Source organism: Eretmochelys imbricata, chromosome 7, assembly GCF_965152235.1.
Source record: "Eretmochelys imbricata isolate rEreImb1 chromosome 7, rEreImb1.hap1, whole genome shotgun sequence".
NCBI lineage: Eukaryota > Metazoa > Chordata > Testudines > Cheloniidae > Eretmochelys > Eretmochelys imbricata.
Genome location: NC_135578.1, coordinates 29075032 through 29092481, shown reverse-complemented (window position 1 = coordinate 29092481; position 17450 = coordinate 29075032). Strand labels below are relative to the sequence as shown.

The window sequence follows — 17450 nt, the reverse complement described above, 5'->3', positions numbered from 1 at the left end:
CTTGATAAAGCTGGAAAAAATCACTTTTTCTCTCTTTTGGTTTGTCACCTGTCTTTTTCTCTTCCTTCCCTTTTTTGATGGCAAAAAAAGGGGCGAGCAACGACATATTGCAAAACAAAAAAATTTTCATTAAAAAATTAAATAAATAAAAAAAATAATGTCTTTTCAAAACCTGCACAGCAAAAATAACTTTGAGAACATTTGAAAAAAAAGATTTTCCATTTTCTGACCAGCTCTGATCACAGTAATGTGATGGTGGGCACAACTGCATGAAGCTGTACGGGCAGCTCATTACGTGTATGGGTTTGATATTTTACTACTGTAGGTCTTGATTACCATTAAAGCTACGGACAGGGATTCATTCATTCAAAGTAGAAAACAACTGAATCCTTTGTCAGCAGAGTGGCTTTTTTTATAAGGGAAATACTCACTGGTGCAGAACCTTAATTTTTGACACTGCTAACAAACTCTGGCTACGTGGACCAGCTTTCCTCTTTTACAAATGTCAGTTAGAAAATGTAGAAGTCTGAAGAGGAAACAAATGTTAAATGAAACCGTTTAAAATTACAGTAATGTGACACTTTATTCATTTTTCTCCTTGCATATCAGCACTACACGATTGCTATCACTAGAAATAGACATTACTCTCATACTATACCTATGTTAAATGTTGATCTAAAGCTTTCAGTATCTTGGAGATCTGGCTCAGGTGTTAACTGCATGGATTTTATTTAAATAGATAAGCACTTAAGTGTGAAAATAACAAATACAGGTAAACAGGAAAATTAAATTACAAATTGAATTAATACAAATCTCTTATTCTATGAACTAAATCCGGTTATTAGCGCAAAACCTTTAAAACGTTTTAAAATACTTATGTAACATTATTTACAAATTATATAAATAAATCCCAGATTACTTTAAAGTTAACCAATACAACAACAAAAAAGTCACCTTTTTGTATGGTGTGTACTAAAAATGTTCTTGTTTATTGGTCATGTCCCAGTTTGCAGTATAAAATGTTTGTTCACTTACATTAAAATGGGCTCATAAAATGAAATAAGGAAGGTGTTTTCAAAAGAGAAAAAATTATACATAAGTGATTAATATTAATCCGGCTTCTCAATGTTCTTTTCTGCATGGTTTGCAGTAGTTATTAGAAGTCTCTTCTACAGTATTCATTTTGTGAACATGTCATCTCAAAATAGCAGAGACAAACACTTTTAGCAAAAGAAAAAATTCAGTACATTGCTTGCATTTCACAAAGACCATTTTATCAGAAGGGAAAGGACAGAGAACGGAATGTCAGTGGCCAGCCACAAGCCTTTACAACATTTACCTTAAAGGCAGCATTTATATAACTAATCACAGACTATACACATCCTGCACTGAACAGCAATTGAAAGGATTGAAAAAATATACATTTAGGAAAACAAGAGACTGATGGTTTTCTGATACCTTTGATAAAATTAATGCTTTTCTCCTTGTCTTTTTACGTAAAACCAGCATAAACACTTTCAACAACTACAATTACTTTTTCCTTTAACATAATATATGCCAGACAGCTAGCACTGTACGTGATAAATGTACAATGAAAGCAGAGAAAACACTGAAATTCTTATGCGGACTCATGAAAATATAAAGCCATACAGATTCAAAGTGCTATGAATACTGAATTCAAGTGATGGTTTATAGCATGTACTAAAGAAACTAAATGGAGCTTGCTCTACAGGTGACCAATTCCTTCAGCTATATCTTCAGTCTCCCCTTTAGCTGCTTTGGTGAGAATTTCCATCCATTTTGTTTGCTGTTCTTCATCCTCTGCACTGAAATATATAGTTTGCTGGGATTGGCAAAGCTTAAAAACGTGCTTCACTTCAAACTTCTCACCAGAACTTGGTAAACTGACTGCGTATCCAGGCAGAGGTATAGCACGTGGAGTCTGCCCATCCTAAGACACAGGGGGGAAAGGCAAAGGTGAAACCCCACCAAAATATAGCATTTGAAATAGAGGGGAAAAAAGGGCAATGTACAGAATATAAAGGCTTCCTCTCACCAACATGTAAGAATGATCTGAGGGAACTCATTTTCCAATGGTTTTCTAATTAAGATCTACCTGGAGCAACAGGTAGGGGGACACTTCAGCTCAAAACACCAAGGAAATACCATCGGTCACAACCTACAGCTAGGGTGCCATATGGCAATTCAATACACAGTTTTATAAGCGTGTTAGAGTACGTTTGCACGTCAAGCAGGGTGGGGGGGGGGAAAAGAGTGATTCTCAGCTCATGGAGACATGCTTGCACCAGCTCTCATTGAGCTGGTGTGCTAAAAACAAAATGCAGCTATGGAGGTGGGAGGGGCCAGCCACCCCAACCCAAGTACATAGCTAGGGTCTTGGACGGATAAGTAGCCCCTCCCAGTGCTGCAGCTGCATTCTATTTTTAGTGTGCTTGCTCCCTGAGAGGTAGCATGGGCATGTCTCCTCCAGCGGGAATTACACCTTCACTCAAAGTGCAGACATACCCTTATTGTATCTAATTAGGTGACAAACCTTTCTTATATTGTTTTATAACAAATAATTATATGTATTATATACACACACGGGTGCACACCGTATGTCACCCCAGGCCACGTTCTACGCTGACTTGCGTTGAGTTCAGTGCAACAGCTGACTTGCACTGAGCTCAGTGCAATAGCTCAGGGTACAAGCTGACACAGAATTTGACCTGTACAGCAAAAATGGTTTTAAATCTAGATTTTATTTTTTAAATGATTCAGTGGTTCTTATTTTCATTTAACAGACTCTCCCTGTTCAGGCAGTGGCTAGGGATTTCTGTAGCATTTCAACTATGACTACACCCCTTTGGAAACCTGGTATTTTCCGCCTTTAGTCCCTCTTCAAACATTATATTAGCTCAGTCTATGCTTCCAACCAAGGATGACCAAATGCGATTCTCCTAGATCCCAACAAGATATCCCTATGGCTAACTGGAGGTCATGTACGCAGAGCTGGCTTTTGCAAGCAACAAAGAATAACTGTAGTTCTCCTCTAGTTTGTGGGGGGATCCTAGAAGTACACAGAAGAATCCCAGCTGTCATTCACCAATCACTGGGGTTGAAAGCTTTATTCACACTTCCACAGCTTTGGAGTCCAGAAAAATCAGACCCAGAGATTCTTGGATTTCTGAGAAGACCCTGGAGACGAGTTCAGAGATTGAAGGAATAGCACTGATGTTACCAGGGCTGCCATAAGCTCACTACCATCCATGTGCTTGAGGATGAACCAACTCCTCTGCTGAGCCACAAGGGGAGGCACCTCAATAGCATGAGAGCACCATGATCTAGTGGACCTAGCAGGAGACAGTGCAAGAGTCTAATCTCAGCTGACCCTGACCGTATCTGTGGCCTTTGTCCAGTGACATAGGCCAGGAGTTTCGAAAGTGGGATCCTAAAGCCAAATGACTAAATCCACAGATGTTGAGCAGCCCCAGGGGCTCAATCTACAGGAGTTCAGCAGGAGCTGCAGATACTCCACACCTCTGGAAATCAGAACATTTTACTTAGCAGCCTAAATGTTACACACCAAAGTTGGGGCTTGAGCTCTCTCTGTGCCATAGCATCTGTGAAATGGGGAGAATGTTAGAGCAGGTTATCCTGCCAACAGCACGTTTATAAGGGAATTCCATCCCTGGTACCAAGGGATGATTATATGATTTGGGGTGATCTTAAAAGTTTAACACCTGAATTCAAATTCGTGTAGCATCTCATGCAGTCAATGTATGTGAGCATACATAGTTATGGAGATAAAACTCATTTTATTAAATTAGCATGTGAAGCCTGATTTGCATACCAATAGTATTATACGAGCAAGATTTACTTCAACTCGAGTTTGGTTTTGTAAAGCTGAAGTTAACCTCTTCATTGAACATGCTGGCTCAATCCTCTAGGCCAGCTAAGAGGGGGTGGAGAGAAGGACAAAGCGGCTTTGCAGCTTCCAGGTCTCAAATGGCTCAGCACAAGGCTGGTCTTCTAAAGCTGATTAGAACAGTGTGAATGCTACTGTAAACTGCACCAACAGCAAAAGGCCCCAAGGAACTATTCAAGCAGCAGGGAAATATCAGAACATTGGGGCACCCCAGCCATGGCTATAACTGGGGAGTGGCAACAAAAGAGCTGTTACGATGGCTCTATGCCACCTAGAACTCATCTTCATAGGGAGTATCCTTCAATGGGCAGGTCCATGTGCATTAGGGTAGCACTGCACTGGGAGACTGCTGTGAAATGGCCGTAAAAGATCGAAGTATCTGGTTCTGATTTTAGATACAATGTTATTGTGAAATATCAATCTAGGGAAAATTTCTAGACACTGACACCTAAGCTGTAGCTACAAAACAATGCACCCGTTGTATTTGCATGCACAGACTGAGCGTTACCTAGGGAGGTGGTGATATCTCCTTCCTTAGAAGTTTCTAAGGTCAGGCTTGACAAAGCCCTGGCTGGGATGGTTTAGTTGGGGATTGGTCCTGCTTTGAGCAGGGGGTTGGACTAGATGACCTCCTGAGGTCCCTTCCAACCCTGATGTTCTCTGATTCTGTGATATACATTGGTGCGCATGGGCCTGGTTGAAGCAAGCAAATACAGGGTTTGTGGGTGTAATACAAGCACATTCATTTCCGCAGCAGTGAAGACGTGCCAGACTCAGGCCCCAGGTCTGCTTCATTGATCTCGTAGTTAACATTTAAGAAAATAAGGATTAAATATTTATCATGATTAAACTGAAGGTCACTGACAGCACTGGAAAATTCTTCTCTTTTGCAGTCCGGAAGTACAGTGTAAGAATAAATTGATGTTTGGGCTGTATCTGCTATTCCTGCACAATACTAACAGACACATTTAAAGTTAACAATGCATGTATCTTTTTTTTTTCTTTTAATTTGACCAGTTTGTTTCTTCTCTAAGTAGATTTATTTTGTGTGTGTGTATTTTTGTATATAAACTTCTGGGTGGCCCAAGGTTGTGGACACTATTGAAACAAAAGGAAGGGAATTTGGGTTACCTTTGTGCAGCTGCAACACTAATCTATAAGGGGCTAGTCCTGCCCGTTGACTGCTGGAATGGAAGTCAGTGGAAATAGAGGGCACTCAGCACCTTGTAGAATCAGGCCCTTACTTGAGGGCACATATATACAGTTCTCTTTAAGGGTTCAGGAGCTTTTTTAGAATTCTTGCACTTCGTATTATCCCATCATTTCTAGGTGTGCACCACTTGCATCCTTCCTGTTTAAGTTTTAAATTGAGCGTTATGCGGAGCCTAGGCCTCGCCATGCTGGCCATCTGCATAGCGGTGCATTTCACATGCCATTTGTAAACATCTACTGGATGTGGCCTGCTGTGTATTGTGACATTTATGAAAGGAATGCTTTGGATTACATGGTAGCAAGAAATTATCAAATCGAACTCAAGAGAATTCTCTCTCTCTCTCCTAGCAAAATGATAGATAAAACTGTGTTAAACTAAAATCAAACGGGTATCGAGCGTTGTCACTAATCACACGCAGCATGCACCATTTTGATGTTACTGTCTATCATCTGTAGGATTCTAGTAATTTGAACATTAGCAGTAGGTTTATTTCTTGTTTTTAACATTATGGCGTTGGTAATTACAACATGCAGGACTTGGGATTTCATGCAAATAACTCAAGTCCACTTCCTAACGGGGCTCTCTCAGTCAGTGAGCACCATTTTAGCTCCTCTGAATACACTAGCATAGCTCCCATTAATGCTAAGAGGAGTTACATATAAATAGAGGGAAAATAAGCCATTGGCCGCAATAATGAATAATAATAGATATAAAGATTCCTAATGATGGGTTTTCTTTATTGGGTGTCCCACACACACACCTTTGTGGAGTCTCAATGCCTTGAAGAATTCCTTACCTTTCCCCCTACTAGCTCCCTGTGCACCTAGGGACTGATCCCAAACCCACGGAAGTGAATGAAAAGACTCCTGTAGGCCTCAGAGGGAGGGCTATATATCTTATTCAGCAGCTAGGGTCAAGGATCCTATATATCAGGAATTTGAGGAGGTGCCTCCTATAGTCCTAAATGTTTAAAAGGCACTTACAAACTATGAAAATTTGGGGGGCACCACTGCTAATCTCATGCCTTGTTATTTCTGTATACCATAAGTAGATACCACAAAGGAGATTTATGAGGGATGGGATGGGAGTGTTATACAAAATGGATTGCCATCTAAAACACTAGTGATGTCCAGGAAAATAACATTTAAGAATTGTTGTGGAATCTATTAATCTGAATTGGAGAGCTTTTATTTATTTATTATTATCAGAAAATGTAAGTACATTGTATAATATATCATTTGGAATTATACTGAACATTTGGATTATATGAGGGAATGCGGAATAGATTGCTCTGTAATTGTTTCCCTTCAGTTTGCCATACGTGCTGGGAAGCACATGAGGGGGTGGGGGGATGCTATCTTGAAATAAGGGCTCATTTTCATTGTTATGGTTCCAGCCAGCAATTGTTGATTTCTGATAGGAAATCTATGGTTCTTGTTACTGAATGTGAGCTGGATTAACCTTGCCCTGTATGGGATTTTTTGGGGGGTGATTTATCCTATATTTGGAATATTCAGAAGTACTCACCTTTGGATTTAATGAATGTTCTATACAGTCATCAAACTAATGCCTAGTGTGAAAGGTACCCGCTTCCCCAGAATAGCTCAAGATTAAGTGTGGCAGGGCAAGGAGGAAAGAATATGGTGCCTTTGATTATGTAAAAAGAAAAGGAGTACTTGTGGCACCTTAGAGACTAACCAATTTATCTGAGCATAAGCTTTCGTGAGCTACAGCTCACTTCATCGGATGCACACAGTATGCATCCGATGAAGTGAGCTGTAGCTCACGAAAGCTTATGCTCAAATAAATTGGTTAGTCTCTAAGGTGCCACAATTACTCCTTTTCTTTTTGCGAATACAGACTAACACGGCTGTTACTCTGAAACCTTTGATTATGTAGAAATTCCCCCAGTCTCCAGGCGTTAGTTTCATTTCCCCAACCCACATATGTTGAAAAGTTTTGCATGTTATAGCTGTTTCTCTTCTGCTGTGCATCCAATGGAACTGATTTGTCTGATATGAATTATTAGTGCGGTGCTGAGACACTGGATTGTAAGATAAAATTGTGTGATAAGAGACAGAAATCCTCTTCCCAAGTCACATTGTGGGAGTGGAGCTGCTCTGCAGCAAATACTGCAGCCTCCTGTTTGCAGTATGCTCTGGAAATGATGTACCCTGCCTCTGAGCAGAAAAGGTCAATAGATCTGGGGCTCTTCCCCCAAGCTCCTCTGTGCACTGGGGTACATGTAGAAACTGAAGACAACAGAGTTGTGCAGCACACAGGGACTTCTGGTGGGAGGTCCCTACATCCCACTCAGTCTTGCAGAGGGGAAATACATCCATTCTGCTGCGTTCAGGGCACCCTACGCCTGCAAAGGGAAGGGGGCAACACTTGTCCCAAACAGAGGATTTAGTTCATATTGAACCCTATAACATATAATGTCCCCTGAAGGTGAAATTGCAGAGAAATTCATCACGTAAGGCCTATGTTCCACTTAACCTGAGTTTAAATGAGACTCAAGTGATACACAGAAATCATGCTGGAACTCTGCACTGGATGAATTTCACTTCAATTGTCTAATTTTTATGGGAAACAATATTTTCTGCACTATTTTAAAAACTTCTTCTACCCAAAACAGACTCCAGGTGAGATCTAAAGGTTAGGTTTTGCTGTATTCATTTAAGTCTCATGTCCAAGGTGATTTCTTTTTTCAAACTGACAATTTCAGCTATGCAGGCCCTGGTGCTAGAATGGAAATATGGCAGCTGAGTGCCTGTAAAATGGTTTGGAAGGCTACCCTGTTCCACAGTTTGAGTTCCAGCTGAAGCAAAGCCAATATCATATACACATATCCTTCAGTTGAAGTTTCCAGCTTCCTAAATATTACACATAAAAACACTACAAAAAGTGAGCTTAAAAATCCATTCCAATAGGACATGAATACAATGCATGTCTTTGAGGGTGAGCTACACATATTTACACGTGTTATATGGAAGCTTTATTTTCCTACAGTTCTACAACACATGGATAACACACAGTCACAATAACTAAGGAAAATAAAGCACTCACAGTACATCACCCATAGAAGATACATTTTCATTTACTATTAGATAAATTGGTGCCAACCAAAAGTAAATCCACTGACATCTCTGGAGTTGCACAGTGGAAACAAGGAGCTGAATTTGGCCCAAATGCTCCCCCCAAACACAGATTAAAACAAGACCACTGGCACATAACAATAAATGAGATGTGGAGCTGTGCTACTACAGCTAAATCTGAAGGACTTCTACTGTCAGCATGGTCATTCTACTTTTCCAGCAATAATGGAGGGTTTGATTTCATCATCTTACATTTAGTCTGAGTACCTTTGCAAAAAAATTTAACTTTTGTTTTAAAAAACGTACATTGCATAAGTAAGCACCTAACTTACCACAGTGTATTCCCCCAATCATTTTCAAAGAAACAATTAAAAAAAAATAACATCAGCCCTAGAGCAGATGCTGTTAAGACATATGGCTTTCATTTCACAGAGTTCACTTCACCCACCCTTCAGAACATCTGAATTTGTGTAAATCCATCTAACGTCAACCCAGAATTGGAATAGCATTAATCAAAAAAGGATTAAAGCAACACCATCCTATCAGAAACACTTTGCTGTCCTATGTATTTTCTAAGTCCTATGTATTTTCCATATAACAGGTCATTAACCCTTTCAGTATCTATTTTGAAAATACGCCTTTCTGAAACCTTAGGAATATAAATCTTAACTGAAATAATTATCATTGATTTATCCTTCTTTTCTGCTATCTTTTTTAGAAAGAGATGTGAGCCTAGACATTTGCTTAAAATCTCATAAGCTCCATCTCCAGATAAGAAGGAAATTTGAAATCTCTGAGGCTTTGTGCTAAATTCAGACTGCCAAATTAATTTCTGTTGTTGAAAGTAAGCCAAATCCTTTGTCCTATTTCGCAGATTGACATACTTAAACTTATGCTTCTAGCTTCGGATGTCACTCAGCGCTACTATCACTTTTACCTGACTTCCTCCATGTAGATACAAGACAAGAGGTTCAGTCTTGGGGATGGTGACACACATTTTGCACCAAGTCTTCCCTTTGTCTAGGAACAGGAGGCGGCTGCTGAAAAGGCTGTTTTCAGCTGCCAAAAAGTTTGGTTTCTGTAAAAAGAAAGCAGGAGCTGCTTATACGGATGCTTATGTGGTCCGGATACTTACAATTATACATTAAGTACAATATTTAGTCATACACAGCCAAGTGATTCAGAAGGGCAAATGCTGAGTAGTTCATACCTGTACAAGAGTTTAATTAGCATAATGTATCATCAAGATATAGTATGTTCCTAGGTACTCAGAGTTAGGTGCTGAACTATTGTTCTCAATGACTGGGGAGTTAAAATTCCACAGTGTAATTTGAGAAAAGCAATTAAGATGATACAGCTTGTTTCTTGCTTAGCACCAGTAGGCTGGGAGGAGATTTAAAATTAATGAAAAAGGTGTCTCAGCACAAGTGAACTCCATCAGAAAGGCACAGAGCAGCTGCAAGGATGTGTAAGAGCTCTGGGTTCACCATCAAGTAGTTCCTTTTACACCAATGTTAAGAGAGTACGAGAGTATGACTGAGGCATATGTGGTCCAGGGACCTCTTAATGGCAGAGGGCATAAGGGATACACACTATAGTTTACAGCAATCATCTGGGTCAGGTATCTACATACTAGTTTGCCAAAGGATGGCACATAAGGTCTCTTCCAAGAGGCAGAAGTTTACTGGTCATCATAATCATAGTGAAATGTATGGATGGATGATATTTAAGGAGTTATGTACCTGCACTGAAAACTATGTTCTTAAGGTACAAGAATTAAGACAGGTCACCAAAAGGTGGTAACAGATTCCATTCAGGCAGGGGCTGGTAGATGCTTCTTTCTCTGGCTGGTCATTGTAAGTCTATTTGCATTACTGAGCAATGAAGAGAATTGAATTCACGTGAGAGAACTGCAGAAAAAAAACAGCAGGGGGTGGCATCCTGTTTATGAATGAAGAGAATTGATTTGAAGGGTATAACTGGGGGTCCTGATGTACACCCGGGATCCTTCATCAAGGAGATGAACTATCAGCATATTCTGTCTTATGAAAGGAGGGTCACAGCCAACCTGCCTGGAAAACACTGCGGAGACTTTTGGTGAGCTACATTTCATTCAGCAAGCCAGTATTTTGTTAATTAAGATTAGGTTATAAAAGGCATGTGACAATTTTATTTTACATGTAACCATTTGTTTCAAATACTTTTACTTGATATCACTTGAATCTCTGTTCTCTGGTACTTGTTTCCACTATAAACATATCTAAGTGCTGTGTGTTAAGTGGACCAGTGATCCTGAGCTGACATTGGTAAGCTGGTGTGTACTGTTCCTTTGGGAGCAGCAAGTCTGTATTCTGCGAGTGTTTAGTGGACCAGGGGCTGGACATTCCAGCAGGACGCTAGGAAGGCTCGTGGGTTGGAACACACCCGTATCACCAACCTGTAGACAGACTGAGGCCTGCCCAGGCCAGGAGGCGTGTGCTTGTGATGCCTGTGGAGCTGGGGAGCTGACCCCTGGTAGGCACAGAAAAAACTTCCCTCATGTTAAGGGCAAGTGGTAGCAAGGTGCCTCACAGCCCTGGGTACCCTCCAAGGAGTGTCAAAGCATATTGATCATTAATACACAAACATTCTGCCCTCCTACCCCCACCCCACCCCGGGCAAAATGGCTTTCCAGTACCTGTACCTCAGGATACCATCCTTCCATACTCCTCAAACTCAGAAATCCATCAGCCTTCCCTTCTGCACCAGCCTTGTTCATCACACTATTAGTTGTGGTTCTTTTTCGAGTGATGGTCCCTATGTATATTCCACATGTGAGTGCACATGTGACCATGTGCCTGAGTCCAGAAGCATTTCTTAGCAGTGTCCGTTGACCCACACTTGTGTAGTGCACCCCTTCATGCTCCTGGCTGAGGGTATAATAGGTTGTGTGGATCAACGCCTCCCCAGTTCCCTCTTGCCGTCGCATGGCAAGAGTCAGAACTCCTATTCCTTCGCACTCTTAGTTGTCTAAGAGCGTGATCTACCTTTCATTCAGTGTAGATAGTTGTAGATAGTCTTTCTAGTGTAGGTAGATGAGTTAGTTTAGTTAGTGTAGTTTCTTTCCCTGTTTGGGGACTGTCCAACCTCCCTGGGGGACTATGCCTGAGATTCTGGGATTTAAAAACTGCGTTTCCTGCCCACGTTCATTCTTTGTGAGAGACAATCACCGATGGTGCCTCTACTGCCTCTACTACACATCACAGTGCGCTGCTCCATTTGCATGTCCTTCCTGTCCCGAACCCAGGAAGCTCAAGAGCTCTGCTTCCTTAAGAACTTGATGGAGGAAGCTCTGAGACTAAGGGCGCACTCAGATCTGGGACCGGCGGACCACCCTGTACAGTGACTGTCACCAACGCTGAGTGCCCCTCACTGCACCTTGCACGCCCCGGAACCATCAGTATCGAAAGCCAAGGACAAGTCCCGGCATGAGAGTAAAAACACTTTCACAGGCACAAAAGCAGATCCCTGCTGCAGACTGCTCCCAAGTGCAGCATTTCTTCCCCAAGCTGGGCCGGGTCAGGTGAGATGTCACGTACGGATCTGGCTGAACCAGTGCCCAAGCTTCCCTGTGAGGAGGGTAAGGCCAGGCGCAAACATGATCCAATGGTACCAACGACAACCCCTGTACCCAGACATCCAGAACACTCACTGGCATGTGCTCCACCCACTCCACTGGTACCTCTGCGCCTCCCAGACAGGCCTGCCTCGCAGATGCTGCCAGGACCCTCTGGCATCTTCATGGGCACACTGCGGACTCTTTGATGCTCAGAACCTTTCTTATCAGCAGAGGAGCCGCTCGTACCCTATCAGCAGTCTCCACTCCTCTCCACCACTCGCAACATCCCTACTCCAGAGGGCAAAACTCTTCTGCTACTGCCACAGAAACCTGTTCTGTTGTCACACCGCAGCCCTCCGGTACCAGTGGTTCCACTTTTGCCGGAACCAGCTTCAGAGTCAGAGGAGTTCTTGGAGCCGGAACCCTCGTTCTCCCTGATGTCATGCCAAAGCCCGGCTGATAGCACAGACTGCTTTACTCCCTGGCATATGATCCAGCAACAAAGGATCACTATCCATGGGGCACACCACATCTGACAGACCCTTTTTTTGGCTCCGCTGGGGACACTGGGATCCTTACTGCAAACGCCAGCCACCATCTTAGGGATCCTATCAACCGTCCCCCATTTGCCCATCAGCGCCATCGGTTTATGGGGAAGAGGCAGACATCAAACCAGTAAAGCTGGCTCTGCCAGGTCCCACTGCTGCATCCTCACTGCCTGACAAGGCTCTCTCTGCCAGACGACCATCGCCAGTACCAGGACTTGCTCTAGGGGTAGAAGCAGACCTGGATATCCCATTGGAGGAGGTTCAGGACCCGCAACACCAGCTCCTGGACATCCTCCTACCCAGGGGCCCTCTTGGGGTAGCTCTACCCATTAACAATGGCATCCTCCAACCAACATGGGCAGGATGGCCCAGCCCCACTTCCTGTGCCCCTACACTGAAGAGGGCAGAGAAGAGGCATTTCGTACCTGCTAAAGGGCGGGTTTTCTTTTTACACTTCCACCCCCCAGCTCTCTGGTTGTCCACACGGCAGCGCCGGAGGCATGCCAGCACTCACAGAAGTCTACTCCTCTGGACAGGGCGGCAACGAGGAGGGGCCTGCTAGGCAGAAAGGTATATTCTTTGGCGGGAGTACAGTTCCAGACTGCAAACTACCAGACTCTGATAGCCACGTATGATTTTAACTACACCAGGCTAGCAGAATTCAAGGACAAGATGCTGCCTGAGAAACAGCAACAATTCCAGGCACTGCTAGACAAAAGGACGACTGGTCGCCAAGGTGGGCCTCCAGGCAGCTGTGGACATGGTTGACACGTCCTCTCACTCTCTATCACCTGGGGTTGTTATGCGCTGGGACTTGTGGCTACACAATCGTCTGGCTTCCCCAGGCAGGTCCAAATCGAGGGTCTACCCTTTGACGAGAACAAATTGTTCCACGAGAAGACGGATGAATCCCTCCACTGAAGGTCTCCAGAGCCATGCTATGGTCCCTCGGTATATATACCCCGTCCCCAAGATGCAGACATCAGAGGCAACCATTCTGCCTGTGCCCATATGCTCCTTATCTGGCTAACTACAAACGTCAGCAGGAACCCCCATGTCAGCGACCCCGATCTCAACAGCCATGCTTCCCTGCCTCCACCACAACCATCTCCTCAACCCTCTCCCAGCAACAGGCAAAACCTCAGTTTTGACATGCAGGTTGAGACCCAAAAACCTCCCCCGATGCCACCTGTGCCGCCCCATATTGTTTTGGGGGGCCACCTTCCCTATTTGTCCATAATTGAGGCCTGACCACCACGGATACCCCCATGGGACCTTAATCTCGTTCTCTCTGCCCTCACGAAGCCACCCTTTGAATTGCTGGCAACACGCTTCCTCTCCCATCTCTCAATGAAAGTGACATTCTTGGCAGTCATTATCTCAGCCAGACTGGGCAGCAAATAGCAGCCATAATGATGGACCGCACCCCCCCTCCCATATCCCACAAGCACAAAGTATCCTTGTGGCTCCACCCCAAATTCATCCCAAAAGTGGTGTCGGAATTCCACCTAAATCAGAGCATCGACCTGCTGGTTTTCCACCCCAAACCACATGCTTCCCTCACTAAGAGAGGCTTGCATGCCCCTCGACATCTGCCATGCACTGGCATGCTGCCTACACAGGACTCCACCCTTTTGCACATTGCCTTCATTATTTGCGACCATTGCCGAATGGCCCTTTTGTCCAAATGGGTATCGGGGTGCAGCTATGAATGCTACAACCAATCCAACACACCCCCACCTGATAAAGTCATGGCGCACTCTACGCGAGCACAAGCTGTCACATTGGCCTAACGGATGTGCCCTGGCAAGACATCCGCCGTGCGGCAATGTGGTGCTCCGTCCACACGTTCACAATGCACTATGCCATTGCACAAGTGGCTGCTACAGAAGCCACAGTGGGCCAAGCTATATTGCAGATTGCACTTCCATTGGTATTCTCGCACCCACCTCCACACTAACCACTGCTTGCGAGTCACCCACCCACGTGTGGAATACACACAGCGGCCATCACTCAAAGAAGAAGAGGTTACTTACCTGTAACTGGAGATTCTTCGAGATGTATTCAACTACCCGCCCTCCATCCCCTCTGCTTCAGACTGGATTCCATGATGGTAAGAGGGAGACTAGAGAGGTATCGACCTGCACTACTTATTATACCCTCAGCTGGAGTACGAGGGGAAGCATTACACACGTGCAGGTCAACGGACACTGCTAAGAAACACTTCTGGACTCAGACGCATGGCGCACAGGCACACCCATTGGTAGAACACAGATAGGGACCACAGATCTCAAAGACTCTCCAGTTACAGGTAAGTAACTTTCTCCTATTTGGTTTGTTTGTAGGCGGTCATTTGGTAAAGGAGGGCCTGGAAAACTGGCACCATTCCATGGTTCACCACTTAGCCTGCTTCACCATAGGTTGGCACCAAGATGCACAATCTTCTCTCCTGTAGGAAATGCACAAGATATTCTGTGCACCGCATACCTCCTTTAGGAGGATAATTACCCTAGTGTGGACTAGGCAAATGTCTTGATTTGAATGGAAAAAAAAATCAACGAACAAGAACATCGAGAAGGATAGAATTAAGAAAATGCAGTATTTTTACTGATGCTCTTTGGACTGCATTATAGCCTGTGTTTAGAAACCCAGTTTTTTTCCAACATTATAATTAGCAGAGACTCTGGTATATGAATGGGAGGAAGTATGATGAACCATATCCTAAGGCTATGTGACAAAAGGAAGAAAAAAGCTTTTTGTGACTGAAAAAATGTCTGTACTGTATTGGCCTTTCCAGCGGAAAAAAGCTCTAGAGGATTTTTGGCATCTGTAATAGCACTTGTGAAGTGGCAAGCTCTCAAGTTGTTATTAAGCTCATTAACAAAGTTTTATGTAAAAAAGGAAGGGAAGAAACAGACTTGCTCAAATATTTCTCTTTTGTGCACTTACCACCTTTATTGCATTTTACCTGATTCTTTGAAGACTTAGCACAGAGCTAAAAGTCTGAGCATGTGAATGAAAACTACTCCATTTCTTGGATTTTTACAGTAAGTAATCTGTTCTCTGAAGTAAAGCCTTGGGTCACATTTCACTGGCTTTTAAATAGCTTTCTGACTTTTAGGATTAGCAGAGTTCTCTGCTGTTTAGGTGCAGGCTTTAACTTTCTTGGCAGATACTTCTGCTGAAATGGCGTTGATAGGTTATTGTGACATACTGCATGAAATACTGGGGCATACTCAATTTTATTCTTGGGCTGTAATCACAGGTGCATGGTATAACAGAGACTTTGCAGCATGACGATATCAAGCCACAGAGCCAAATACTTCATTGTGCCTTGCAGAAGACACAGTTCAGGAAGGGAGCGTGCACCTATGGCTTTACCCCACTTTGCACCTCTAGGATTTGGGACCAAGATGAAGGTACAAAGTTGAGGTAGAGCACCTAGGCAACAGAGAATTCCATTAATCAGAAACGTCAAGAAACTGCTCTCACTTCTGGCAGCTGCCCACGACAGTCAAAGGGCTGCTCTGCAGCCAGAATAGCCAAAGCTCAAAGCACTGTAGTCAGGTCTCCTCCCACCCCCATCACACACCTAAGCACACCTCTGTGCCAGGGCATATGGTAGGGCAGGCAGTATTCCTTGAGGGACAGTTAAACACATATGACACCTCCACTCCCAGCACCAGGCCTTAAGCACACGATCATCCTTATTTCTTGGTGGAGCATGGAGCAGAGCACAGCTCACTCCGTCTGCCCCAAAGAGAAAAGTTGCAAAGACAGTGGCCATCCCACTCTACTACTGCTTGATGTTTCACACACAGGATTTTTCATTTAAAAATGGCTTGGCATGCCTTTGCATGAATCACTGAGAAAAATGGTCAATTGCACTGGCATTTTGTAGGAAAGTGAAATGTCAAGAGCACAAAGCTTTCCAGAACAGGAACAAGAGAAGTTGCATGGAAACAGATCTGATGTCTGTACAGCTACACCTAGAGCAAGCTGGGAAAGGTGCCACTCGTTTGAACAGAATCGAATGTCCCAGCAGGCCAATTATTTAAAACCTGGGGGTTGAAATTTCCCTGCAAAACCGGTGTATCCCTGCATGAAAAGTATAAAACTCATGTTTGAAAATAAGATTCACAATGTATGTCCATACAGCTTGACAAGTGCCAGTTTGTCAGGTGTACGTTGTGAGTGATAGCCTACTAAAAGGGTGTAAGATCAAGGAGAAAAGCACACTCCAAGGGATTTAATAACGTATAAAATAACTAGCCTCTTCAGGCATCTAGCATGTTAAAAGCTTATTAGCAAGATAACTGTACCTCGACTGCAGTTTTTTTCTTTTGTTCTCCCATAGATTCAGCTCCTGTGTTGCACGGGACTGCTGATGACAGCAGAAAACAGTCTTTACACACTCGATTGTGACGGCTGTTATCTGCAAGTGGCTTAAATTCAGAGCATTTTGCACAAATAACCTGTATCAGAAAGATAATACTTCATTCTTCAGCAACTATGAAAATATAATCCCTGTTATTACAATCACTTTGCTGCAGATAAATTGCTGAAATAAAATCCTGCAAACTAATGCAAGGATGAGACAGATTGACAGATGTTCAGTATCTTACGTAGGTCAAGGTCTGAGATGGGACACCCCACTTCCCTCAATCAGAGATAAAGGATTTTTTTGTCCTGCATTGTGTTTCTAATCGTTCAGAAAGTGACTGATAGGTATCTGCTTTTCTGTTCCCGTATAAAAGGTCTGAGTTATAATAATCTTAAGTTTTCAGTGCCTAGTGATCGTGAGTGCCCAGCTTGAGATACCTTAAAGAGGCCTGATTTTCACAGTGGGTGGGAGGTGGTGCTTGGTGCTTAGCACTGTCTGAGAAATCAGGCCCCTTTGAGCTGTCTGGAGCTCAGCATCCAAAAATTGAGTCACTTTTGAGAATTTTGAGAACTATCCACTGCATATAATGATCTGCCTGATGCCACATTGGGCTGGGAGGCAGTGATTTTATGGCTTTCCATTCTTTTTTCTGGTTTGGCCCAAACAAGCAATTAAACTTGA

The 17450-nt window shown here is 43.4% G+C and overlaps 1 protein-coding gene across 1 annotated transcript in view; it reads right to left on the bottom strand.

The window, feature by feature from the left end:
• Positions 1 to 523: 523 nt before the first annotated feature.
• FGD3 (FYVE, RhoGEF and PH domain containing 3) overlaps positions 524 to 17450 on the bottom strand; it is a 91654-nt gene continuing 74727 nt past the window's right edge. The window contains exons 16-18 of the mRNA XM_077822203.1: positions 16708 to 16860; positions 9177 to 9317; positions 524 to 1951 (exon numbers count right to left, since the gene is read on the bottom strand). Of these exons, the coding sequence (XP_077678329.1) occupies positions 1727 to 1951; positions 9177 to 9317; positions 16708 to 16860 (519 nt within the window). The 3' untranslated portion in view covers positions 524 to 1726. The remainder of the gene's footprint in view (positions 1952 to 9176; positions 9318 to 16707; positions 16861 to 17450) is intronic.